Source organism: Narcine bancroftii, chromosome 8 (assembly GCF_036971445.1).
Source record: "Narcine bancroftii isolate sNarBan1 chromosome 8, sNarBan1.hap1, whole genome shotgun sequence".
NCBI classification, from domain to species: domain Eukaryota; kingdom Metazoa; phylum Chordata; class Chondrichthyes; order Torpediniformes; family Narcinidae; genus Narcine; species Narcine bancroftii.
This window is the reverse complement of record NC_091476.1, coordinates 76,676,455-76,702,028: the sequence shown is the minus strand read 5'-3', so window position 1 is coordinate 76,702,028 and position 25,574 is coordinate 76,676,455. Positions and strand designations below refer to the sequence as shown.

At 44.5% G+C, this 25,574-nt stretch overlaps 1 protein-coding gene across 2 annotated transcripts in view; it reads left to right on the top strand.

Moving 5' to 3' along the window:
- Nucleotides 1-25,574, top strand: part of LOC138740933 (solute carrier family 22 member 6-A-like) — a 34,698-nt gene that overhangs the window by 4,965 nt on the left and 4,159 nt on the right. For both annotated transcript variants that reach the window (XM_069894273.1, XM_069894274.1), the window contains exons 3-8: nt 6,032-6,186; nt 7,496-7,664; nt 8,946-9,069; nt 11,594-11,709; nt 12,903-13,117; nt 22,097-22,205. In XM_069894273.1, the coding sequence (XP_069750374.1) occupies nt 6,032-6,186; nt 7,496-7,664; nt 8,946-9,069; nt 11,594-11,709; nt 12,903-13,117; nt 22,097-22,205 (888 nt within the window). The remainder of the gene's footprint in view (nt 1-6,031; nt 6,187-7,495; nt 7,665-8,945; nt 9,070-11,593; nt 11,710-12,902; nt 13,118-22,096; nt 22,206-25,574) is intronic.

Genomic DNA, 25,574 nt, shown 5'->3' with positions numbered 1-25,574 from the left:
AAGAATGGCATGGCAGAGTAGAAGTGATACAGTCGTTATGGGTGACTTCAACTTCCAAGTGGACTGGGAAAATCAAGTAGGTGTGGGAGTTTATTGAATGTCTCCGAGATACATTCTTGGAGCAGCTTGTGATGGTACCTACCAGGGGGAAGTCGATTCTGGACTTGATACTGTCCAATGACGTGGAGTTAATAAGGGTCCTTGAGGTAGGGGAGCCATTAGGTAATAGTGACCATAATATGATTACTTTTATTCTGCAAAAGGAAAGTCAGAAACATTAGTGCTACAGCTGAATAAGGGAGTACAGCTATGGGGAGGAGCGAGCCAAAATAAAATGGAAGGACGTTCTAGCTGGGAGGACAACTGGGCAAAAATGGCAGGTATTTCTAGACATTTTTCACAGGATTCAGAATAGATTCATTCCAAAGAGGAGGAAAGGCTCTACAAAGAGCAAATGGTAGTCGTGGCTGACAAAGGAGATCAAGTGCAGTATCAGGTCTAAAAGAAATAAGTATAAGATGGCAAAGCAGAGTGGGAGGTTAGAGGATTGGGAAGCCTTTAAAAAAAAACAGAGAAAATAAGAAAGTCATTCAGGAGGGGAAAATGAAGTACAAGGGCAAATTGGCAAGTAATATAAAGTGGGATAAGGAACAGTTTCTTCAGATAAGTTAAAAGGAAGAAATTGGTTAGGGCCAAAATTGAGCCCTTGAGAGGTTGCTCTGGAAATTGTAGAAGCACTGGTTGACATTTTCCAAAGTTCTTTAGATTCTGGGGAAGTGCTTGCAGACTGGAGAGTGGCTGATGTAGTACCACTTTTTAAGAAGGGAGGGAGAGAGATTAAGGGAAATTATAGACCGGTCAGCCTGACGTCGGTGGTGGGGAAGATATTGGAATCCATCATTAAAGGAGAAATAGTTGAACCCTTAGGAAGGAATAATAGTATCGGTGCTGGTCAGTATGGGATCGTTAAAGGGAAATCTTGCTTGAATCAAGGACGTAACAAGGAGGGTGGACTTGGGAGAGCCAGTAGATGTGGTGTACTTGGACTTTCAGAAAGCCTTTGATAAGGTCCCACACAGGAGGCTAGTTAGCAAAATCAAGGAGCATGGTATCGGGGGTAGGGTGCTGTCATGGATAGATAGTTGGTGAGAAATAGAAACAAAGGGTTGGGATAAACGGGTCATTTTCTGGATGGCAGGATGTGACGAGTGAGCTCCCACAGGGGTTGGTGTTGGGCCCTCAGTTGTTTATCATTTATGTAAATGATTTGGATGAGGGGATAAACTACATAGGCAAATTCGCAGATGACACTAAACTGGGTAGGAGTGTGAAGAGCAAGGAGGATGTCAGGAAATTGCAAGGGGACTTGGATAGTTTAGGGGAGTGGGCGGAAAGAAGGCAGATGAAGTTTAATGTGAGGTTGACCATTTTGGAGGCAGAAACATGAGAGCAGAATATTATTTAAATGGAGTTAAGCTAGGGAGTGGGGTAAGGCAAAGGGATCTGGGCATACTTGTTCACCAGTCATTGAAAACTAGCGTGCAGGTTCAGCAAGCGGTGAAGAAGCTGAATGGAATGTTGGCTTTCATAAAGAGGGGATTGGAGTATAGGAGTAGAGAAGCCCTCCTGCAGTTGTACAGGGCACTGGTGATATCTCCCCTGGAGTATTGCGTCCAGTTCTGGTCCCCATATCTAAGAAAGGACATATTTGCTATGGAGGGAGTGCAGTGCAGGTTGACAAGGTTAGTTCCCGGGATGGCAGGTTTGTCATATACGGATAGGTTAGAAAGACTTGGATTATATGCGATGGAGTTTAGAAGGATGAGGGGAGATAATTTAGGATTATCAAAGGGCTTGACAGGGTGAAATCAGAGCACAGTGAAATCAGAGCACATGTTCCCAATGATGGGAGAGACTAGGATCAGAGGGCATCGTTTAAGAATACAGGGAAGTCCACTTAAGACAGAAATGAGGAGAATTTTTTTTACCCAGAGAGTAGTGGGGGCAGATTCGTTGGATAGATTTAAGAGAGAGTTGGATAAGGCTCTTGTGGGCAGGGGAGTTAAGGGTTATGGGGATAAGGCTGGGATTGGTTATTGAAAGGGAAAGATCAGCCATGATCCAATGAATGGCGGTGCTGGCTCGAAGGGCTAATTGGCCTATTCCAGCACCTATCATCTATAAAAGCCACGAGGGGTGCAGACTCGGAAGAGAGGACTGGCACAAGGTGCCTGAAGACAGGGAGAAGGAGAAGCAGACCCATGGGATGGTAACCACAGTGGTGGATCAGCACGGGGCACTGAGGCTGAGGAACACACAGGTGGTGGGCGCGCTGGCAGTGACTCGACGTGAGGAACCCACGTAGGTAGCGGGTCCACTGGTGACCGCCGTCAAGGGACTTTCCACAGGCTGCGGACGGCTGGAGACTGGCTGAAGGGGTTACCAGGTACCAGAACCGGGGCACTGAGGGCTCCTGATTGTGTCAGAGGTTCAGAGGTTCAGATCTGGAGCTTGGGCTGCCGGTGGTCCAGACTGAAGCCGGCGTGGCTGCAGAGACTGGAGGCAAATCCACTGATGCTTGGTGACTCTGGGAAGATTCTCTTTTGCTTCTCTTTCTCTGTCTGTAAGGGGCGCCAGGCAATATCTGCTGATGGCGAATCTGTCGCCGACATAATCTTTCTCAGCTCTCATGAAAATTCATTGAACTCTCTTCTCCTGTGACCTCCTGAGTTCTTCCAGCACAATGTCTGGATTTAATATGTAACCTTATTTTCTGCTTACAGGTCATTTCTGCCTGAGCTTTCTGCTCCTTCCCCTCCGATCTACATGAAGTCACTGATCCTTAAACACACAGTCCAGATGTCCATGGGCCATTGCCTCCTCATCAACACATTTCATGTGTCAAGATCCAGGCTTTTGACCCTCTCTGGTTATTCTAAGCCTCTGCATCAATCCTCTGATTCTCCTCTATTGTCTTTCCAAATCCTCAATATCTGCATCAGATGAAGAAAGTTAATAAACATGGAAAGCTCACCGATTCTGTAGAGGCAGACAGAAACCGGAGCGGGTGTTGTCCATTCAGCCCGTCGAGCCTGCTCCGCCAATGAGATCATGGCTGATCTGACGAGAGGCTCATCTTCACTGACCTGCCTTTTCCCCATATCCATTAATTCCCTGATGATGTAAAAAATCTATCCAACCTTGCCTTAAATATATTTACTGAGGTCGCCTCCACTGCTTCAATGGGCAGTGAATTCCACAGATTCCCCGCCCTCTGGGAAAAGTAGTTCCTCCTCATCTCCATCCTAAATCTACTCCCCTGGATCTTGAGGCCATATCCCTTCGTTCTGGTCTCCCCCACCCATGGGAACAACACCCATCTTTAGCCCAGTGGTTCTCAATCTTTTTCTTCCCACTTACATCCCACTTTAAGGAATCCCTGTGCCATCGGTGCTCTGTGATTAGTAAGGGATTCCTTAAGGTGGGATGTGGGTGGAAAGAAAAAGTTTGAAAGCCACTGTTTTAATCGTACTTCATTAACTCGTTATGAGCTCGATTTCAGAACTCCAAGGGAAATGGGCCAATGACAATTTTTCTCAAGCAAAATATTTCATTAACAATTGGGTCTGAACCAGTGATTCTCAACCTTCCCTTCCCACCCACACATCACCTTAATCAACCCCTTACTAACCACAGAGCACCAATTACTTAAAGTGGAAAGAAAAAGGTTGCGAACCACTACTATGCCAGTCATTGATTACAGATTTATTGTCAGAGTACATATGTGACATCACGTATAACCCTGAGGTTCTGTTCCCTGCTGGCCAGGCAGAATTACCACATATTTGTAGAGCAAAAAAAAAATGTCCACAACCTACACGTGCAAACAGATAAATGTAAACAAACTGACTGTGCAAAACAGAGAGAGAGAAATCAATAAAGTGTCCATAAATGAGTCCCTGATTGAGTTTGTCGTTGAGGAGTCTGATGGAAGAGGGGGAGCAGGTGGTCCTGAACCTGATGGTGTGAGTCTTGTGGCCCCTTGACCTCTTTACTGATGGCATCAGTGAGAACAGAGCGTGTGCTGGGCGGGGTGCATTCCCCGTAGATGTTCTCGACGGTGGGGGGGAGGGTTTTGCCTGTGATGTCCTGGGCTGTGTCCACTACTTTTTGTAGGGCTTTACAATCAGGGGGTATCGGTGTCCCCCGCACCAGACCATGATGCAGCCAGTCAGCACACTTTCCCCACACCTCTGTAGATGTCATACTGAACCTCCGCAAACTCCTGAGGAAGTAGAGGTGCTCATGGGCTTTCTTCACGATGCCATTAGTGTGTTGGGTCCAGGAAAGATCCTCCCAGATGGTGACTCCCAAGGATTTAAATGTGCTCACCTTCCCCAACTCTGATCTCCAAGTGATCACTGGATCGTTCACCTCTGGTTATCCCTTCCTGGTCCACAACCAGCTCCTTGGTTTTGGTGACGTTGAGTGCGAGGTTGTTGTTGGTGCACCATTTGGCCACATTTTCAGCCTCCCTCCTGTTTGCTGGCTCATGGCCCCTATATATATAAACCCTCCCGTGGTACAGCCAGCGAATCTGTTGATGGCGGTGTTGTCATCCTGAGCCACGTCAAAGGTGTAACGTGAGTAGAGCAGGGGCTAAGAACACAGCCCTGTGGTGCCCCACAGGGGCACTGATGGAGATTGTGGAGACATTCTCACCGATCCTCACTGACTGTGGTCTGGAGGTGAGGAAATCCAGGATCCAATTACACAGTGAAGCCTAGGAATCTGCTGATCAGTTTTGAGGGGGATGATGGTGTTAAATGCCAAACTGTGGTCAATAAACAGCATCCAGATGTATGCATCTTTGCTGTCGAGGTGAGCCAGTGAGATAAGGGATGCACAAAGAAAATGCAGGAAGCACTCAGCTGGCTAGGCAGCATCTGTGGTAGGAGAAAGCCTGAGACCCTTCAATGGCTGACTGGTTCTGGATCTGCCTGCACTGCCTCTGTGAGTTTCCACCAGTTTCTTCTTTTATTTTAGGCCTCCAGCATCCACATTTATTTTTAAATTTTAGCGTTGTTGGCACCATGCTGTTACAGCGCCAGCGACCGGGGTTCGAATCCTGCGTTGTCTGTATGAAGTTTGCACATTTTCCCCGTGTCTGCGTGGGTTTTTCCCCGGGCTCCGGTTTCCCCCCACCATTCGAAACGTACTGGGAGTAGGTCATTTGGGTGTAAATTGGGCGGAATGGGCTCATGGGCCGGAAGGGTCTGTTACCGTGCTGGATGTACAGTCGAACCCCTGGTATCCAGAATTCAAGCATCCAGCAAAAAAAATCGAGGAAAATACATTTAAAAAAATTAAGAATAAAACAATAAAAACACATGTAAGGTTAAAATTGTAAATGTTCCCCAAAGTGACACGTCGGCCTGTGGTGAAGATGGGAGCAAATATCCAGCCAGCGGAGGCCTTGCTCGTAGCAGCTGTTTCGATAAAGTTGTGTGAAACAGCGACAGCCTTGCCCAAGTTGAAGAGCGGGTTGATGCCACCCACCATTGGGGCAACTCTCATAAAGTGTCTCTTTATCCCTGCTCGGTTAGCCCCAGTCAGAGGCTTCATCTGTAAACTTGATGGGGGGGGGGGGGGGGTTTAATTATCTGTTGTTGGTCTTTCGGGTGGCCCTGTGGAGGGGAAGGAACCTGCAGATGCAGCGACGGTTAAATGTTTTCAAAGAATATGACTGAAAATCGAGTAAAATGCTTTAAGGATTATATATTCATGCAGGTGAAGTTTGTTCAGTGTAAGGACCGTATTTTTGTCTTTTGAACTGTTTATTCTTAATGAAGGTGTATTAGTTAGACATTGTAAGAGCCAGTCTCAAGCAACAAGAAAACACACTTATCCGGCGTCTACCAATTCCCATAGGTGCCGGATACCAAGGGGTTTTATTGCATGTCTAAATTAATGAGTGTGTCATTGTGAGGGTTTCCTTGTTGGGTGTTTACTGCGTGTTTACTAATGCCAGGTACGGTCGCCGGAATCTCCTGCTCTGGTCCAGCTTCCAGCTGGCCGTGTCCGGAATCTGTGGCATGTTCTCCCCTTCCTTCCCTCTCTTCTGCTTTGGGAGATTTCTCTGCGGAATGGCGTTGTCAGGGGTCCTAGGCAACACCTACTTTTATGGTGAGTAAACCTCCTCTAAAAATTAAAAATATCCCTTGGGGAGACTGATTGGAACACACAGAAGGAGTAAAAAGGCCAAGTCCAAGATAGTCTGGTCAAGTCAAGTTTATTGTCATTCGATTGCACAAGTACGAAACAGCGTTTTCCGGTCCTTGGTGCAAAACACGCAGACACCCACCCAGACAATAATACACATACAGACACACAATATGTATACAGGACAAGTATTCATACGTACAAATAAATTTTGATTCATGCATATGAGGGTCTCGGAGGGTGAGGGTGAACAGTTCCTTGGGTCGTTCAGTGTTCTCCCTGCCCGTGGGAAGAAGCTGTTCCTCAGCCTGGTGGTGCTGGTTCTGATCCTCCTGCATCTCTTCCCCTGAAAGATGCTGTGTGCAGGGTGGAAGGGGTCCTCGATGATTTTGCCCACCCTCTTCAGACCACGATCCTGGAAGTTATTCTATAGAAACTGCTGAGGACAGTGGAGTGTTGTACTTTCCAGAGGGAACTCAGAAGATAAGTTAGACAATCGGAATCTTTACCCCAGTGTAAAAGTAACATACCTGGGAAGAAATGGCCCATTCTGTTCCAGACAAAAAAAAGAGGGCGAAATGAAGTTGTAGAATTTGACCCCAATCCTGGATCATCGGCAAATGCATGACAGTTACTGTCTCCCACAGCAAAGCACCAGCCCATGGTGACCACTACCAAGAAGGGTCAGGCAGAAGGATTATGGCATCAACAACCTCTGCCAGTTCCCCTTCAAACCCCCTAAATGCACTGTTTCACACCTTGTGGCTGGGTCTAAGTCCTGGGACCCCTTCCCCACACGGATAGCAGCAGTTCAATGAGGGATCTCTCCCCATTCCCCACACGGTTCAATGAGGGATCTCTCTCTATTCCCCACACGGTTCAATGAGGAATCTCTCCCCATTCCCCACACAGTTCAATGAGGGATCTTTCCCCATTCCCCGCATGATTCAATGAGGGATTTCTCTCCATTCCCCATACGGTTCAATGAGGGATCTCGCCCCATTCCCCACACAGTTCAATGAGGGATCTCACCCCCTTCCCCACACGGATGGCAGCAGCTCACCTTCCCAAGGGGTAGCTGGGGATGGGCAATAGATGCTGTCTGTTCCAGCAATACCCGGTGCTGGGATGGAAACCCATTTTGTGAGGTAGCTGTGGGCAACATCTGAGAGGCGGGTCCCCATCCAGAGCGTGCGCTGAGGGAAAGGCTTGTCTTTCATTCTGCAGCGCGGAGTTTCTCAGGAATGCTGATTGTCCTTTCGTTCACCTGCAGTCTTGGAATTGATCCCGACTCGAACGAGGACCTCTGTCATCACTTGCATGAATTATGTTTATACATTTGGTCAACTGCTGCTTGCTGGTGTGGCTTTCTGTGTTCGAGACTGGCATTGGCTTCAGTGTGCAGTGACCCTGCCCTTTCTTCTCGTCTTCCTCTACTCATGGTAAATGTCTCTCCTTCCTTAGACAGGCGTGTGAGCAAAGGAGTGATCCAACTCTGGACTTTTTCCTGGCCTCAAATGTCCCAAATATCAGTTCGGGGGGTGGGGGGGGGAGGGGAGGGGGAGTGACTGTAAAAATATGGCCCCTTGGTCAAGCTAAGTTGGGCAGGGAAAGAAGTGTGGGCGATGGGATGGTTGTGCCAAAAGCCAGCCCAGCTCCGAAGGGCTGAATAGCCTCTTTCTGTGCTGCACTAAGACCATAAATACAGCGGCAGAAGTTGGCTATTTAGCCCATCGAGTCTGTTCCGCCATTCCATCATCGAACGTGACAGCACAGAAACAGCTCATTCAGCCCTTCTAGTCTGTGTCAAACTATTAACCCCACTGATCTTCCCCCAGACCACAGCCCTCCATACCCCTCCCATCCCTGTACCTGTCCAAATTCTTCTTCAGTGTTAAAATTGAGCCCACATTCACCACTTCATCTCATTCCACACCTCCACCACTCTCTGTGGGAAGAAGTTCCCCCTAAACTTTTCCCCTTTCACTCTTAACCCATGTCCTCTGGTTTGTATCTCACCCACCCTCAGTGGGAAAAGCCTGTCTACATTTACTCTGTCTGTCCCCCTCATAATTTTAAACACCTCGATCAAATTTCCCTTCATTCTTCTACGCTCCAGGAAATAAAGTTTAACCTTTCCCTGTAATTCAGTTCCCCACCATTTCCCCATAACCTGAATTACAACTAGGCAACATCTGAGTAAATCTTCTCTGCCCTCTTTCTATCTGATTGATATCTTTCCTGTTGTTCAGTAACCAAAACTGCACACAATTCTCCAAATTTGGCCTCACCAAGGTCTTGTACAACTTGACCACAACATCCCAGCTCCTGGACTCAATACTTTGATTTATGAAGGCCAAGATGCCAAAAGCTCTCTCCACAACCCTGTCCACCTGTGATGCCACTTTCAGGGAATGATGTATCTGTATTCCCAGATCTCTCTGTTCTACCCCACTCCTCAGTGTCCTGACCGTTCACCGCGTACATCCTTTCTTGGTTTGTCCTTCCAAAATGCAACACCTCACACTTGTCTGCATTAAATTCCATCAGCCATTTTCCAGCTGGTCCAGATTTGAAAATCTCCCTCACTGTCCACAACGCCTCCGATCTTCATGTCAAACAAAGAGCGAAGGAGATTGGGTTAGGGACTCCTTCTTGGTTCTCCCCATGAAGGCTTCCTGGAGGCAGTTCCCCTGGTTCATTATTGTACTGCTCCTCTCAAGGTGGCTGTCTGAGTCTGCCCGATGGCTGATCATGAATGACAAGGCTGATGCTGCCCTGAAAGAGCTCAAGAAGGTGGCCAGACTCAACGGCAAGGAGGCGGAGGGGGAGGCGCTCACCATTGAAGTAAGTGCAAATTTAAAATGGTTTCCCACTCGCCTGCCCCTTCCCACCCACCCACCATCCCTCTCACCATGTCGACCGTGCACAAGGCCGTGGACCAACACGTCGAGGCAGGAGTGGGGCGCAGAACTGAAATCGGTGGGAGATCCCTGTCACTGATGCGGAGAGATTTGTTCCCCCGCCTTCAATCACCAGGTTTGCAGACTTTTACTCCATCCCTCTGTCGCCTTCCCTCCAGCTCTCCACCCCCTTCCCTCCCCATTCACAGAGGTGTCCCCCCTCCCCCTATTTGCTGCTGTGCCCTCCCTCCCTGATCCCCCTCCCCGTGGGACCGTGCTCCTCCACCTGCCCCTCTCCCTCCCCCCACCATTTTGCCTGGGGGCCTACCGACATTTTGCTCATCCCTTGACGAAGGGCTCAAGCCCGAAATATTGGTTCTGCTGCATAAAGTTCGCTGCGAGACCTGCTGAGTTTCTCCAGCATCGTGTTGTTACGACAACCATGGAGTCTGCGGATTCTCGAGTTTTACTCCTCCTTTCTCTTAACTCATGATATTAGTGAATAAATGAACTCATGGTAAGGTCCATGATTTGATTAGGTGGTGTTATTACGTGTTTTTTTTTAAACCCTACTAAAATTGATCACTTATATCAGTGCTTTGTCCAGGTACCGAGGTGGCTTAAACACCAGGTTCCCCAAATAAAATCCCAAAATACTCTTCAACACAATTCAGAGCTAGTTTTATCTGTTTTTAACATATGAATCATTTCATTGCTGAAGCAACTTCTAACCCTTGGGTATTTTATCAGTGCCAGCATAGAGGGGGACTATCTCTCTGTCTCTCTCCCCCCCCCTCTCTTTCATCTCCTCCTGCCCTCCTTCTCTCTCTTCCCCTCCATCCCTCTCTCATCTCTTCCCCTCCCGTCCTCCCTCTCTCCCCCTCCTGCCCTCCCTCTCCCTCCCTCCTTCTATCTCTCTAACTCTACCTCTCTCTCCCCTTTTCCCTGTCTCCTTTCACAGGACCAATATCAATTCCCACCTCTCCTCTTCCCTTACCCAACTAATGCCTTTTGTTGGTCTGGTCGCCTCCCCTGGCCTATCTTCAGTCTTTGCTCATACCTTGAAGAAGGGCTCAGCCCTGAAAGGTCGATAATATATCTTTACCTGCTGCGGACGCTGTGAGACCAGCCAAGTTCCTCCAGCGTTGTCGTGTGTTATTACTGTGTTGACGTCCACCTCGAGGTACACTCTTTTCTATCATTTTGATGTCATGAATGGATTGACAGATCCTGGTTAACAATATTATGCGCTGTGAATCAGAAAAGATTGATTTTGGTGAAAATTTAATGTCACAGAACATTACAGCATAGAAACAGGGACCTTTGGCCCTTCTAGTCTGTGATGGACCATTTTTCTGCCTAGTTCCACTGACCTGCACCCACTCCATATCCCTCCATACCCTCCCATCCATGAACCTGGCCAAATTCTTCTCAAATGTTCAAATTAAGTCTGCATTCACCACTTCAGCTGGCAGCTCGTTCCGCACGCCCACCACTCACCCTTTGAGGTGCGTCTGTGTTGATCAACAGTGAGGAGGAGACATTTTTTCCGATTGGTACTGACTGTGGTCTTCCAATGAGGAAGTGAAGGATCCAGTTGCGGGGTGGGGGGGGTTCCAAAGGCCCAGGGTTGTCGACCAGCACTGAGGGTGGATGGTGTTGAAAGATGAGCCATAGTCAACAAAGAGCAGCCTGATGTAGGTGCTACTGTTGTCCAGAGCTATATGGAGAGCCAGTGAGATTGCATCTGCTGTGGTAGAACGGTTGAGGTGGTCGGTATTTATAGTGGGTTCAGGTCTTTTCTGAGGTTCGTTAATTCTGGCCATGACCAACCTCTCAAAACCATAAGACCATAACATCATAAGACATTGAAGCAGAACTAGGCCATTCAGCCCATCAAATCTTCCCCACCATTTCCCCATAACCTGTAATGTCCTGGCTTATCAAGAACCTATCAATTTCTGCCTTAAATATACCCAATGACCCTCTAGCTCAAGAAATTCCTGTTCTCAGTGGACACTCTTCAATCCTGACGTTGTGCCCTCTTGTCCTGGGCCATCCCACCAAGGGAAACAACCTTTCTACATTGACTCTGTTAACATTCAAAATGTTTTAATGAGATTCCTCCACCCCCCCCACCCCCGCCATTCCCCTAAATCCCAACAAGTCCGAGCCAGGAGCATCTCATTACAGTCATCCCTATTTGCCTCCGAGACTCCAGTTGACTGGAGCCATTTGCCAGGTCAACAGGGTTTCTGAACAACGGAATGCTGGATTGTTGGACTTCTACTGATGGATTTAATTTCTTCCTGGGGCAAAGGTGCCTCAAGCAGACAGGGGGAGACGCCAAAATCCTGCTGCTAGTTCAGAATTCCAGGAGGTGCTGCCCCATTTTTGTACGTCAGGATGAGAGGTGCAGCGAGATGAATGAAATGCGGCCAATTCAATTTATCCTGTCTGTTCTACAGATCCTCAGACTGAAAATGGAGGAAGATCTGTCAAATGTCAGAGAATCTTACAGTTTGTTAGATCTCTTCCGGACCCCTGAAATACGTAGATTAACCTTCTCTAGCACGTTTGTTTGGTAAGTTGCTACTTGTAAACAGGAAGAATATTTTAAAGGACGGAACAGTTCATGTAGAGGTTAGTGCCACATTGTTACGGTGTCAGCGACCGGGACCAAGGTCTGAATCCCGTGCTGTCTGTAAGGAGTTGGCACAATCTCCCCGTGTCTGCGGGGGCTCTGGTTTCCTCCAACCGTTCAAAGCGTACGGGGGTTGTAGGTTAATTGGGCGGCATGGGCCTATGGGCCGCAAGGGTTTCTGAGTTGCTGAGTTTCTCCAGCTTTGTAGAATATCACAGCACAGTACAGGCCCTTCGGCCTTTAATGTTGTGCAGACCCATATTTTCCAATATAAAACCTATACCCTCCCTACTCCGTAACCCTTGATTTCTCTTTCATCTATGTCCCTATCTAAGAGTCTCTTAAATGCCCCCAATATTTCAGCCTCCAACCCACCCCCGGCAAGGCAATCCAGGCCCCCACAACTCTCTATGTAAAAAAAAACTTCCCCCTGACATCTCCCCTAAACTTCCCTCCCTTCACTTTGTACAAACATCCTCTGGTGTTTGCTGATCCCACCCTGGGAAACAGGCGTTGGCTGTCCACCATGTCTACGCCTCTCAGAATCTTGTTGACCTCTATCAAGTCTCCTCTCATCCTTCTTCGCTCCAGAGAGAAAAGTCCCAGCTCTGCCGACCTCACCTCATGAGATTTGTTTCCCAATCCAGGCAACATCCTGGTGAATCTCCTCTGCCCCCTCTCCACAGTGTCCACATCCTCCCTGTAATGAGGTGACCAGAACTGAACACAATCCCCCGTGTGGTCTCACCAGAGATTTACAGAGCTGCAATGTGACCTTGCTACTTTTTAATTCAATCCCCTAATTAAATGTGTTTTTACTACAATAAATGCGTCTGAAGACTTTCGTGTTTCACTCTCTTGAAGCATAAATTAATTGGGTTAAAGGCCTGGATATGTGACAGTGGACAAGTTCTCAGTACTGCTGCCTCTCAATTCCATCAACCCCCCAGTTCAATCCCCCATCTCCGGCGCTGCCTGAGTGGAGTTTTCCCGCTCTGTGACTGCGTGAGTTTCACCCTCCCCTCCCCTGCTCTGGTTTCCTTCCACGTGCCAAGATGTGTGGGTCGCGGTGGGCTAATCGCCTGTTGCAACTGGGTTCATTCCACCCTTCCCTCCTCCTACCCGCACCACAGGTTTGCATTGGGCTTCTCGTATTATGGGTTGTCGATAGATCTGCAAGGATTCGGAGCCAACATTTACCTCATCCAGGTCATATTTGGAGCAGTTGACATCCCCGCCCAATTCATCACCTTCCTCCTCTTGAACTACATGGGCAGATGCTTCACACAAAGTTCCTCCTTCATCCTGGCGGGGATCATTATATTAATAAATATCTTCATCCCGAAAGGTAAGGAATTACGCTTTCGTTTTTTTTCTTGACCAATCGAAATCTCAGCTGGGTGGGGAGTGAGTTGCCTTGTACAGGTCACCCCAGCATCCGAACGATATGGAGCTCTGTGTGGAAGCAGGCTGAGGCTTCAATTTCCAAAACGTGCCCTGCACTGAGGCCGGTCAGCACCTGCACCTGGCAATGCTGAAACAAGTCACTGAAACTTCGGGTGGAACTAATCATTCACGGCTAATTCTCTTCATCCCAGTAATTAGACCCACGGAACATTACAGCACAGAAACAGGCCCATTTGGCCCTTCTGGTCTGTGCCGAACCATTTTACTCCCTTGTCACACTGACCTGCACCCAGTCCACAGCCCTCCCATCCATGTACTTCTTAAAAAAAAAGGTTAAAATTGACCCCGTATTCACCACTTCAGCTCATTCCACACCCCACCGCTCTCTACATGAAGAAGTTCCCCCTAAACCTTTCCCCTTTCACCAATAACCCATATCCTCTGGTTTGTACCTCAGTGACCCTCAGTGGAAAAAGCTGACCTACATTTACACTGTCTGTTGCCCTCATCATTTTAAACACCTCCATCAAATCTCCCCTCGTTCTGCTCTACTCCAGGGAATAACCTTTTCCTGTAACTCAGTTCCCAAAGTCCGGGCAACATCCTCATAAATCTTCTCTGCGCTCCTTCTATCCTATATTTTTTGTAATCTTTTACATCATTTTAAATATATTTAACAATCAATAGCCATACAAAAAGTAAAACATCAAGAACACCCCTCCCTCCAACTCCTTCCCTCTGCATGTCCAATTAAACAGAAGGAAAAATTGAAGAAGCAGACAAATCACATCGTCAGTGTGTACAGTGAAAGACACGGAGACATGATAGTACCACATTAAAATCAGTACAGAAGTCTGCGGGCTAGCCAGTAGAGATCGGAACCCTATGGTGGCACCAGTGAGGTACCTATATGCTCTAACTCGGGCTGCCAGATTTTTAGAAAGCGGGGTATATCCCCTCCTAAGACTGCATGTGACCTTTTCATGGGGAATGCAGCTGTTCATTTCTGAGGAGAGGGGAGTCAGATTTCCATGTCACTGCTGTATATTTCCTGGCCAACACATCAGGCGATTTCTGTGGATTTAGTTAGCGATCTACCCGCACTTGTAAAGTTCCCCAGAAGACATCTTACATCACAAAGGTCACACCAGAAAGGTCTCACTTTCGTGCAGAGCCGGGTAGAATGAAAGAAGGAACTAACCTCTATCCCACACCTAAAGCTTGGGTTTATACTGGTGCAATTTCTGTGGGGCGAGCTACAGCTGATCGATACCTGGCATTGACAGTAGCCAACAAACTTCCAATAATATAGCGCTCTTTCCATCCTATTGATATCTTTCCTATCATTCGGTGACCAAAACTGCACACAATTCTCCAAATTTGACCTCACCAATGTCTTGTACAACTTTACCACATCATCCCAACTCCTGGACTCAATACTTTTGATTTATGAAGGCCAATTTGCCAAAAGCTCTCTCTACAACCCTGTCCACCTGTGACGCCACTTTTTTTTTAAATAATTTTTTATTTTTCACACCATAAATCACATTAACCATGATACACATTTTTTCCTTTTCACACATATACAATTTCATTTTCTTCCCCCCCCCCCCCTCCTCCCCTCCCACCCTCCCCACCTCCCCCCTCCCGTCCATTTAAGGTATAAAATCTAGGATACATTAAACCAGTCAGACAATGTTGTCATTCAATAAAAATACACCAGAAATTCCACTGAGTCCATTCTTTTCATTTCCTTTTCCTTCCGTTAACTTAGGTAGTGATTGTCCCCGGTAGGTTTTCGCTATTGTGTTTAATATAAGGCTCCCATATTTGTTCGAATATTTCAATATTATTTCTTAAACTATATGTTATTTTTTCTAATGGAATACATTTATTCATTTCTATATACCATTGTTGTATTTTCAAATTATCTTCCGATTTCCAGGTTGACACAATACATTTTTTTGCTACGGCTAGAGCTATCTTAACAAATCTTTTTTGTGCATCCTCCAAATCAATTCCAAATTCTTTGTTTTTTATGTTACTTAGGAGAAAGATCTCTGGATTCTTTGGTATATTGTTTTCTGTTATTTTATTTAATATCCGATTTAGATCTTCCCAAAATTTTTCTACTTTCTCACATGTCCAGATTGCATGAATTGTTGTTCCCATTTCTTTTTTACATCGAAAACATCTATCAGATACTGTTGGGTCCCATTTATTTAACTTTTGAGGTGTAATGTATAGCCTGTGTATCCAGTTATATTGTATCATACGTAACCTCGTATTTATTGTATTTCTCATCGTTCCAGAGCATAACTTCTCCCATGTTTCCTTTTTTATCTTTATATTTAAATCCTGTTCCCATTTTTGTTTAGTTTTACCACTTGTTTCCTCATTCTCCTTTTCTTGCAGTTTAATATACATATTTGTTATAAATCTTTTGATTATCATTGTATCTGTAATCACATATTCAAAGTTACTTCCCGCTGGCAAACTCAAACTGCTTCCTAATTTATCCTTCAAGTAGGATCTCAATTGGTAATATGCCAGTGCTGTATCTTGAGTTATATTGTATTTATCTTTCATTTGTTCAAAGGATAATAATCTATTTCCTGAAAAACAATTTTCTATTCTTTTAATCCCTTTTTTCTCCCATTCTCTAAAGGAAAGGTTGTCTATTGTAAAAGGGAGTAACTTGTTTTGCGTCAATATTAGTTTTGGCAATTGATAATTTGTTTTATTTCTTTCTACATGAATCTTCTTCCAAATATTGAGTAGATGATGTAATACTGGAGAACTTCTATGTTGTACCAATTTTTCATCCCATTTATATAATATGTGTTCAGGTGTCTTTTCCCCTATTTTATCTAATTCTAATCTCGTCCAATCTGGCTTTTCCCTTGTTTGATAAAAATCTGATAGGTATCTTAATTGTGCGGCTCTATAATAATTTTTAAAGTTTGGCAGTTGTAAGCCTCCTTGTTTATACCATTCTGTTAATTTATCTAGTGCTATCCTCGGTTTCCCCCCTTTCCATAAAAATTTCCTGATTATTTTCTTTAACTCCTTGAAGAATTTCTCTGTCAGTTGTATTGGCAATGCCTGAAATAGGTATAATATCCTTGGAAAAATGTTCATTTTAATACAGTTTATCCTTCCTATTAGTGTTAATGGTAAATCTTTCCAATGCTCTAAATCATCCTGTAATTTTTTCATTAGTGGATAATAATTGAGTTTATATAGTTGGCCGAGATTTTTGTTTATTTGTACACCTAGGTATCTTATTGCTTGCATTTGCCATCTAAATGGTGATTCTTTCTTAAATTTTGAAAAATCCGCATCATTCATAGGCATTGCTTCACTTTTATTTACGTTGATCTTGTAACCCGACACTTCTCCATATTCCTTCAATTTCTTATGTAATTCTTTTATTGATAGTTCTGGTTCTGTTAAGTATACTATAACATCATCTGCAAATAAACTGATTTTATATTCCTTGTCTTTTATTTTTATCCCTTTTATATTATTTTCTGTTCTTATCAATTCTGCTAGTGGTTCTATAGCTAACGCAAATAATAAAGGTGATAGTGGGCATCCCTGTCGTGTTGACCTGCTTAAGTTAAATTGCTTTGATACATGTCCATTTACTGTCACTTTCGCTAATGGTCCCTTATATAATGCTTTAATCCAATTAATATACTTCTCCGGTAAACTAAATTTTTGCAATACTTTGAACAAATAATTCCATTCTACTCTGTCAAAGGCCTTCTCTGCGTCTAAAGCAACTGCTATTGTTGGTGCTTTATTCCCTTCTACTGCATGAATTAAGTTAATAAATTTACAAATATTGTCTGTTGTGCGTCTTTTTTTGATAAATCCAGTTTCGGTACATACTCTGCTAATCTGTTTGCTAATAATTTAGCTATAATCTTATAATCTGTGTTAAGTAAAGATATTGGTCTATATGACGCTGGTGTGAGTGGATCTTTCCCTTGCTTTAGTATTACTGTAATTATTGCTGTTTTACATGAATCTGGTAAGCTTTGCATTTTATCAATCTGGTTGATTACTTCCAGGAGGGGCGGAATTAATAAGTCTTTAAATGTTTTATAGAATTCCATTGGGAATCCATCCTCTCCTGGTGTCTTATTATTTGGTAATTTTTTTATTATCTCTTGTATTTCTACTATTCCAAATGGCTCTGTTAATTTATTTTGTTCCTCTATTTGTAGTTTTGGTAGTTCAATTTTAGTCAAAAATTCATCTATTTTCCCTTCTTTCCCTTCGTTTTCAGTTCGGTATAATTGTTCATAGAATTCTCTAAAGTTTTCCTTAATTTCTTTTGGATTATATGTAATTTGTTTGTCTTTTTTCCTTGATGCCAATACCATTTTCTTAACTTGTTCTGTCTTAAGCTGCCATGCTAGGATTTTGTGCGTTTTTTCACCTAGTTCATAATATTTCTGTTTTGTCTTCATAATATTTTTCTCCACCTTATATGTTTGTAGTGTTTCATATTTTATTTTTTTATCCGCCAATTCTCTTCTTTTAGTGATATCTTCCTTCATTACTAATTCTTTTTCTATATTTACTATTTCCCTTTCCAACTGCTCTGTTTCCTGATTATAGTCCTTCTTCATCTTGGTTACATAACTTATTATTTGCCCTCTAATGAATGCTTTCATTGCATCCCATAGTATAAACTTATCTTCCACTGATTCCGTATTTATTTAAAAATACATTTTAATTTGTTTTTCAATAAATTCTCTAAAATCCTGCCTTTTAAGTAACATGGGGTTTAAATCTCCAACCCTAACCCTAACCCTAATGTGCGCCTCAAACCGTGCATCTTGGCGCCTCACAGTTTGGCGGGCAGCAACCTCCTTTGAAGAAGACCGCAGAGCCCACCTCACTGACAAAAGGCAAAGGAGGAAAAACCCAACACCCAACCCCAACCAACCAATTTTCCCTTGCAACCGCTGCAATCGTGTCTGCCTGTCCCGCATCGGACTTGTCAGCCACAAACGAGCCTGCAGCTGACGTGGACTTTTTACCCCCTTCATAAATCTTCGTCCGCGAAGCCAAGCCAAAGAAAGAAGATACATTCTTGGAGGGATGTCCTCTAACTTTACTGTCAATATTAAGGGTGAATGGTCCGATAGTATTCTAGCTTTATATTCTGGTTTTTTTACTCTATCTTGCATACGAGCTGATAACAAAAATAGATCTATTCTTGAGTATGTTTTATGTCTAGCCGAGTAATATGAATATTCCTTTTCCTTTGGGTGTTGTTTCCTCCATATATCCAAAAGTTGCATTTCTTCCATCGATTTAATTATAAATTTGGTTACTTTGTTCTTTCTGTTAATTTTTTTCCCAGTTTTGTCCATATTTGAATCCAAATTCAGGTTGAAATCCCCTCCTATTAATATGTTCCCCTGCGTATCTGCTATCTTCAAAAAGATATCTTGCATAAACTTTTGATCTTCTTCGTTAGGTGAATATACATTGAGTAGATTCCAAAACTCCGAATATATCTGACATTTTATCATTACATATCTCCCTGCTGGATCTATTATTTCCTCATCTATTTTAAATGGCACATTTTTACTAATTAATATAGCTACTCCTCTTGCTTTTGAATTATACGATGCTGTTGTTACGTGTCCTACCCAATCTCTCTTTAATTTCTTATGCTCCAATTCAGTTAAATGTGTTTCTTGCACAAATGCTATATCAATTTTTTCTTTTTTCAGTAAATTTAGCAGTTTCTTCCTTTTAATTTGGTTATGTATTCCATTAATATTTAAAGTCATATAGTTCAACGTAGCCATTTTATACTTTGTTTATCTTCCCTTTCCGTTTCTCCATCATTACCTTTCCTTCTTATCCATTTCTGTTTTCTTGTTTTGAACACTTTATAAGACAACATTCCTAAAACATCAAACATTTTCCTTATTCTCCTATTTAAAACTTCTTTAGCCCCAATCCCCCCTTCCCCTTCTGAGTTGTCCTTTATCCCTTGTCGGACAACCACATCTCCCCTTTCCATTTGGATTTGCGAATTCACTCACAAGCATCAGCTGATTTTGCAGTGACCGTAACACCCCCCCACCCAGCCCCACCCCCAGAAAAGATTTCACTTTTCATATGTGACAAAGGTCACTCTTTTAATTCCCTCCTTATTCCCTCTATTCCTTTTCCTTCCCTTATTAATTCTTGTCTATACTATCTATATTTTCCTCTAAATACGGATACATTCATGCATGCACATTATACATATACACACATATACCTCTTTACCCACATACATATAAATCGTGGTCATTTTTACTCTTATTTACATGTCTTCATCTCTCTGTTTGTTTTGTAGTTGTTCTGCAAATTTCCTTGCTTCCTCTGGATCCAAGAATAGTTTTTTTCCATAAGATCGTTTTCGATGTTTTGAACTCCTTCCTCTTCTTCAGGAGTTCAAAACTTATGTCTTTTTAGTTCGCAGTCTTTTGTACTCTCGTTACACGTCTTTATCTCTCAGTCTATTTTGTAATTGTTCTGCAAATTTTCGTGCTTCCTCTGGATCCGAGAATAGTCTGTTTTGTTGTCCTGGAATAAATATTTTCAATACCGCTGGATGCTTTAGTATAAATTGATATCCTTTCTTCCATAAAATCGCCTCTGCTGTATTGGACTCCTTTCTCTTCTTCAGGAGTTCAAAACTTATATCTGGATAAATGAAGATTTTTTGCCCTTTGTACTCCAGTGGCTTATTGTCCTCTCTTACTTTTTCCATTGTTTTCTCCAGTATCTTTTCTCGTAGTATATCTTAGGAATTTTACTAAAACAGATCTTGGCTTTCGTTGTGATTGTGGTTTAAAGGCCAATGCTCTATGTGCCCTTTCTATTTCCATTTCTTGCTGTAGTTCTGGACATCCTAGGATCCTAGGGATCCAATCTTTTATAAACTCTCTCATATTCTTGCCTTCTTCATCTTCCTTAAGGCCCACTATCTTTATGTTATTTCTTCTGTTATAATTTTCCATTATATCTATTTTCTGAGCTAACAGCTCTTGTGTCTCTTTAACTTTTTTATTAGATTCCTCTAATTTCTTTTTTAAGTCCTCTACCTCCATTTCTACTGCTGCTTCTCGTTCTTCCACCTTGTCCATTCTTTTTCCCATTTCTGATAAGGTCATATCTATTTTATTCATTTTCTCCTCTGTATTGTTTATTCTTCTTCTTAAATCATTAAATTCTTGCGCTTGCCATTCTTTAAATGACTCCATGTATTCTTTAATAAGAGAAAGTATATCCTTTATCTTGCCTTTCCCTTCTTCTTCTATTTCACTGTACTCTTCCTCTTCCTCTTCTTCTTCCTCTGGGTTGGCCTCTGTTGTTTCTTTGTGGCCCTTTTCTTCTCTTCTTTCTTGTTTTCGTTGTCTTCTATGTTCTCCTCTTGCTGCAGGTGTTCTGCAGCTGTCATTGCCGGCTGTGGAGATCGACTCCCCAGCTGGTCACCCCTCCCGTCGGTGTGTTTTTTTTCATGCGCATCGCGCATGCGCGAGGAGTCGCGCATGCACAGTTGCGCACTTTTACTCGGCTCAGCGAGCCATTTTTGTAGTCCACTTTCTACCGACCTGAGGGAGCGGGTTTCTCTCTCCACCGCGGGCCTCTTCGAACAGGTATGGCCTTTTCCTTCATCTTCCGTTGTCTTCTCTTCCTCTCTTCTTACCGTTGGTTTCGACTTTTCTTTTTTCATCGCCATCTTCTTTCCACCTTTATATTCACTTTACTTTGATTTTTATTTTTGTGCCTTTGTGTTTTGCTTTGTTTTTTCTGACTTTTCTGGAGAGGGCTGGAGTTCACCGTCCGGCCACTACTCCATCACGTGACTCCTCTCTGTGACGCCACTTTGAGGGAATTATGTATCTGTGTCCCCAGATCCCTCTGTTCTACCACACTCCTCAGTGCCCGACTATTCACCATGTATGTCCTGTAGTTTGATGACCAAAACTGCACCCAATCCTCTAAATTTGGCCTCACCAATGTCTTATACAACTTTACCATAACATCCCAACTCCTGGACTCAGTACTTTGCTTTATGAAAGCAAATCTTCCAAACCCTATCTACCTGTGACAGTTTTAATATTTAGCAGGAGCGGTAGATTGTTCAGCATTTCCACAGGCAGTGAGAGCGCGGAACGACCAGAAGAACTGCTCACATTAACCATCTGAGACTCTCATAGTCGCGAAACAACATTTATTTGTTTATTTTTGTATATCGATGAAATACTTGTCCTGCATATGTATTGTGTCCCTGCATGTGTGTTATGTCTGTGTGTTTTTGTACCCGCTGTTTTGTCAGGTTGTACTTAGACAATTGGATGACAATGAACGACTAAATACCTTCCCTGTGATTTTTATCCGGCATCTCTAGCAGGTCTTCAAACCTGCACTGAGTGCATGCCCAGGCATGCTTGGACTGACTCAAACAGCTAGCTTGGTGGGCAATGTACCAATAGAGAAAATATAACAGGAAATCACAAAGAAATAGGTTACACCAGGGGTTCTCAACCTTTTCTCTTTCTGCTCACGTACCACTATAAGTAACTCCTTACCAACCACAGGGCACCTATTCCATGATATATTCATGCAAGTGAAGTTTGTTCAGTGAAAGTACAGTCTAGTCCTTTTGTCTTTTAAACTGCTTATTCTTAATGCAGGCATTGCAAGAGTAAGTCTCAAGCATCCGGAAAATTAATTTATTTGGCATCTACCAAACCACATGTGTGCTGGATACGGTGGGGGGGGGGGGGGGGGGGGTTTACTATATTTGCTATTTTCAGATCTGATTAATAGATGCCAAGGTGATACATTTCAGCCAGAGACTGACATTTCTCTTGCCCCATCTCTCTTACAGAAATGCAGACCTTACACACTGCACTGGCAGCGGTGGGGAAGGGCAGTCTGGCTGCAGCCTATGCCTGTGCTTACCTGCACACAGCAGAATTCTTCCCGACCGTGATCAGGTGGGTATCCCCGTCACATCCATCACTGATTTGGCTGGGCCGCACCAATCTCGGTAGGCTTTACTCAATAAGAAGGGTGGAGGGTTGGCCCACCAGACAGCACCGGTGCCTCGCAGCTCCGTCCCGGGTTTGATTGGGACCTTGGGTGCTGTCTGTGTGGTGTTTCCATGCTTCCCCCACTCCAGCTCCAATTTCTTTCTGCATAAATCAAGGACTAAACAGAACGTAACCTGTTCCACGTTGCACACTACTGATTATTTGTTGTTAACAAACCAGTCAACTACAATCCCTGGGTCTGCAGACGCTCTTACAGGCTTACATGACTATCACCCCATGGCACTGACCTCCACCATTACCACCCCATGGCACTGACCACCATTACCATCCCATGACATTGACCTTCACCATTACCACCCCATGGCACTGACCTTCACCATTACCATTACCACCCCATGGCACTGACCTTCACCATTACCATTACCACCCCATGGCACTGACCTCCATCATTTCCATTACCACCCCATGGCACTGACCTCCACCATTACCATTACCACCCCATGGCACTGACCTCCATCATTTCCATTATCACCCCATGGCACTGACCTCCACCATTTCCATTACCACCCCATGGCACTGACCTCTACCATTACCATTACTACCCCATGGCACTGACCTCCACCATTACCATTACCACCCCATGGCACTGACCTTCACCATTACCATTACCACCCCATGGCACTGACCTCCATCATTTCCATTACCACCCCATGGCACTGACCTCCACCATTACCATTACCACCCCATGGCACTGACCTCCATCATTTCCATTATCACCCCATGGCACTGACCTCCACCATTTCCATTACCACCCCATGGCACTGACCTCTACCATTACCATTACCACCCCATGGCACTGACCTCCACCATTACCATTACCACCCCATGGCACTGACCTCCACCTTTATGAAATGTTTCCAGCGTCTATAGTGATGGAATGTATCAAAGAGCATCTCCCAGAGATGCTGGACTCCTTTCAATTTGCCTATAGAAGAAACTGTTCCACAGATGATGTTATAGCCCTGTCGCTTCACTCCGTCCTGGCCCACCTGGAGAACGATGCTTCATATACTAGGCTGCTGTTCATTGACCAGCTCAGCGTTTAATATGATCATTCCCCAGCGGCTGGTGGAGAATCTGTCCTCGCTGGGTCATAACCTCTCTGTAACTGGAGTCTGGACTTCCTAACAGAAAGACCACAGACTGTCTGGGTTGGGAGCAGAACGTCGAGCACCGGTGCACCTCAGGGCTGCATCACCAGATCCAGATCCAACAGGGTCATTGGGTTTGGAGTTGACGCGACTGTCGTTGACCTCGTCAACAACAACGATGAGTCGCACTACAGAGACGAGGTGGGAAATCTCGTGATCTGGTGCAAAAGGAACAATCGGAGTCTCCACGTAGACAAGATGAAGGAGATGATTGGGGACTTCAGGAGGACCAGGGACGACCACCCTCCACTATACATCAACAACTCTGTGGTGGAGACACCAAATTCCTTGGAGTTCACTTCACTAGTGACCAATTGTGGACACTCAACATCTCCTCACTTGTCGGGAAGGTGCAACAGGAATGCAGTTCCTGAGAAGACTGAGTCAGGCGAGGCTACCAGCCACCATCACGTCAACATTCTACAGGAGCTCTGGCTGCTTCACAGTCCAGGCACGGATGCTGCAGAGAAATGGATCAGAGGTCAATCCACAAGACCATAAGAGTCTTTCCCTTGCACCCTCCCCACACCCGCTCGACATGATGTACTGGGATTGTTGTCTGAAGAAGGTGCGCAAAATCATTGAGGACCCTTTCCCCCCCACCCCCCCTGCACATGGCACCTTCGGTCTGGGAAGAGATCCAGGAGGATCAGAACCAGCACCACCTTTATGAAATGTTTCCAGCGTCTAGTGATGGAAGAGCTTCTTCCCACGGGCAGTGAGAACGCTGGACAACCAAAGGAACTCCTCACACTGACCCTCCAAGAGTCTCATATTTATTAAACAATTTTTATTTATTTGTATAGATAAATACTTGTCCTGCATATGTATTGTGTGTCTGTATGCGTATTATGTCTGGGTGTGTGTCTGCGTGTTTTGCACCAAGGACCAGAGAACACTATTCCATCGGGTTGTACTTCTACAATCAGACAACAATAAACTTGACAATGGAGAGAAACACAAAAGCATGGACACACTGTGATTGCAGTAAAAACCAAACAAACGCTGGAAGAACTCTGCCGGTCACGCAGCATCCACAGGAGGTAAAGATACATTCCCGATATTCCTCAAGGTAGAAGCAAAAAAAGCAGGAAGGTGTCTGGAGAAAGGGGGAAGAATGGGGGGGGGGAGGGATGAGTCCAGACCAACAAAAAGTGCTAAATGGACATGATAAGAGGAAAATCAAGAATTGAGGTTAGCTCTGTGAAAGGAGACAGAGGAAAAAGGGAAAAGAGAGAGAGGGAGGAAAGGAGACAGGGGGAGGGAGGAGTTTAACAGAAACCAGGGAAGACTATGTTGATGTCATACTACTGGAGGGAGCCCAGATGGAAGATGAGGTGTTGTTCCTCCCATTTGTGGCTGGTCTTAGTTTGGTGGTGCTTGATAGCAGGGACAGACATGTTAGCAGGGAATTGGGGATGGGGGGATTCAAATGGGTAGCCACTGGAAGATTCATGCTATTACCATATAACCATTACAGTCCGGAAACAAGGCTTCTCGGCCCCTCTAGCCTGCACCGATTTCAGTGATCTCCTCTAGTCCCACCTACTTGCTCCCTGCCCATAACCCTCCAACCCCTTCACACCCATGCACTCATTCAACCTCCTCTTGAATGACAAAACTGGCCCTGCTGCAACCACCTCTTCCGGAAGATAATTCCACTCAGCCACCCCTCTCTGAGTGAAGAAGCCCCCTCTCATGTTACTTCTAAACTTTTGCCCCCTAACCCTATGACCCCTCGTTCCAATCTCTCCAACCCTCAAGGGGAAAGAGCCTATTCACATCTACTCTATCTACTCCACTCATAATTTTAAACACCTCTATCAAATCCCCCCTCAACCTTCTACGTTCCAATGAACAAAGGCCCAGTCTACTCAATCTTTCTCCATATTCTAGATACTGCAATCCAGGCAACATTTTAGTAAACCTTCTCTGAACCCTCTCTACCTTATTGATATCCTTCCTATAATCTGGAGACCAGAACTGCACACAATACTCCAAACTTGGCCTCACCAATGCTTTGAACAGTCTCAACATCACCTCCCAGCTCCTATATTCTATGCTATGATTTATGAAGGCCAGCATACCAAAAGCTTTCTTC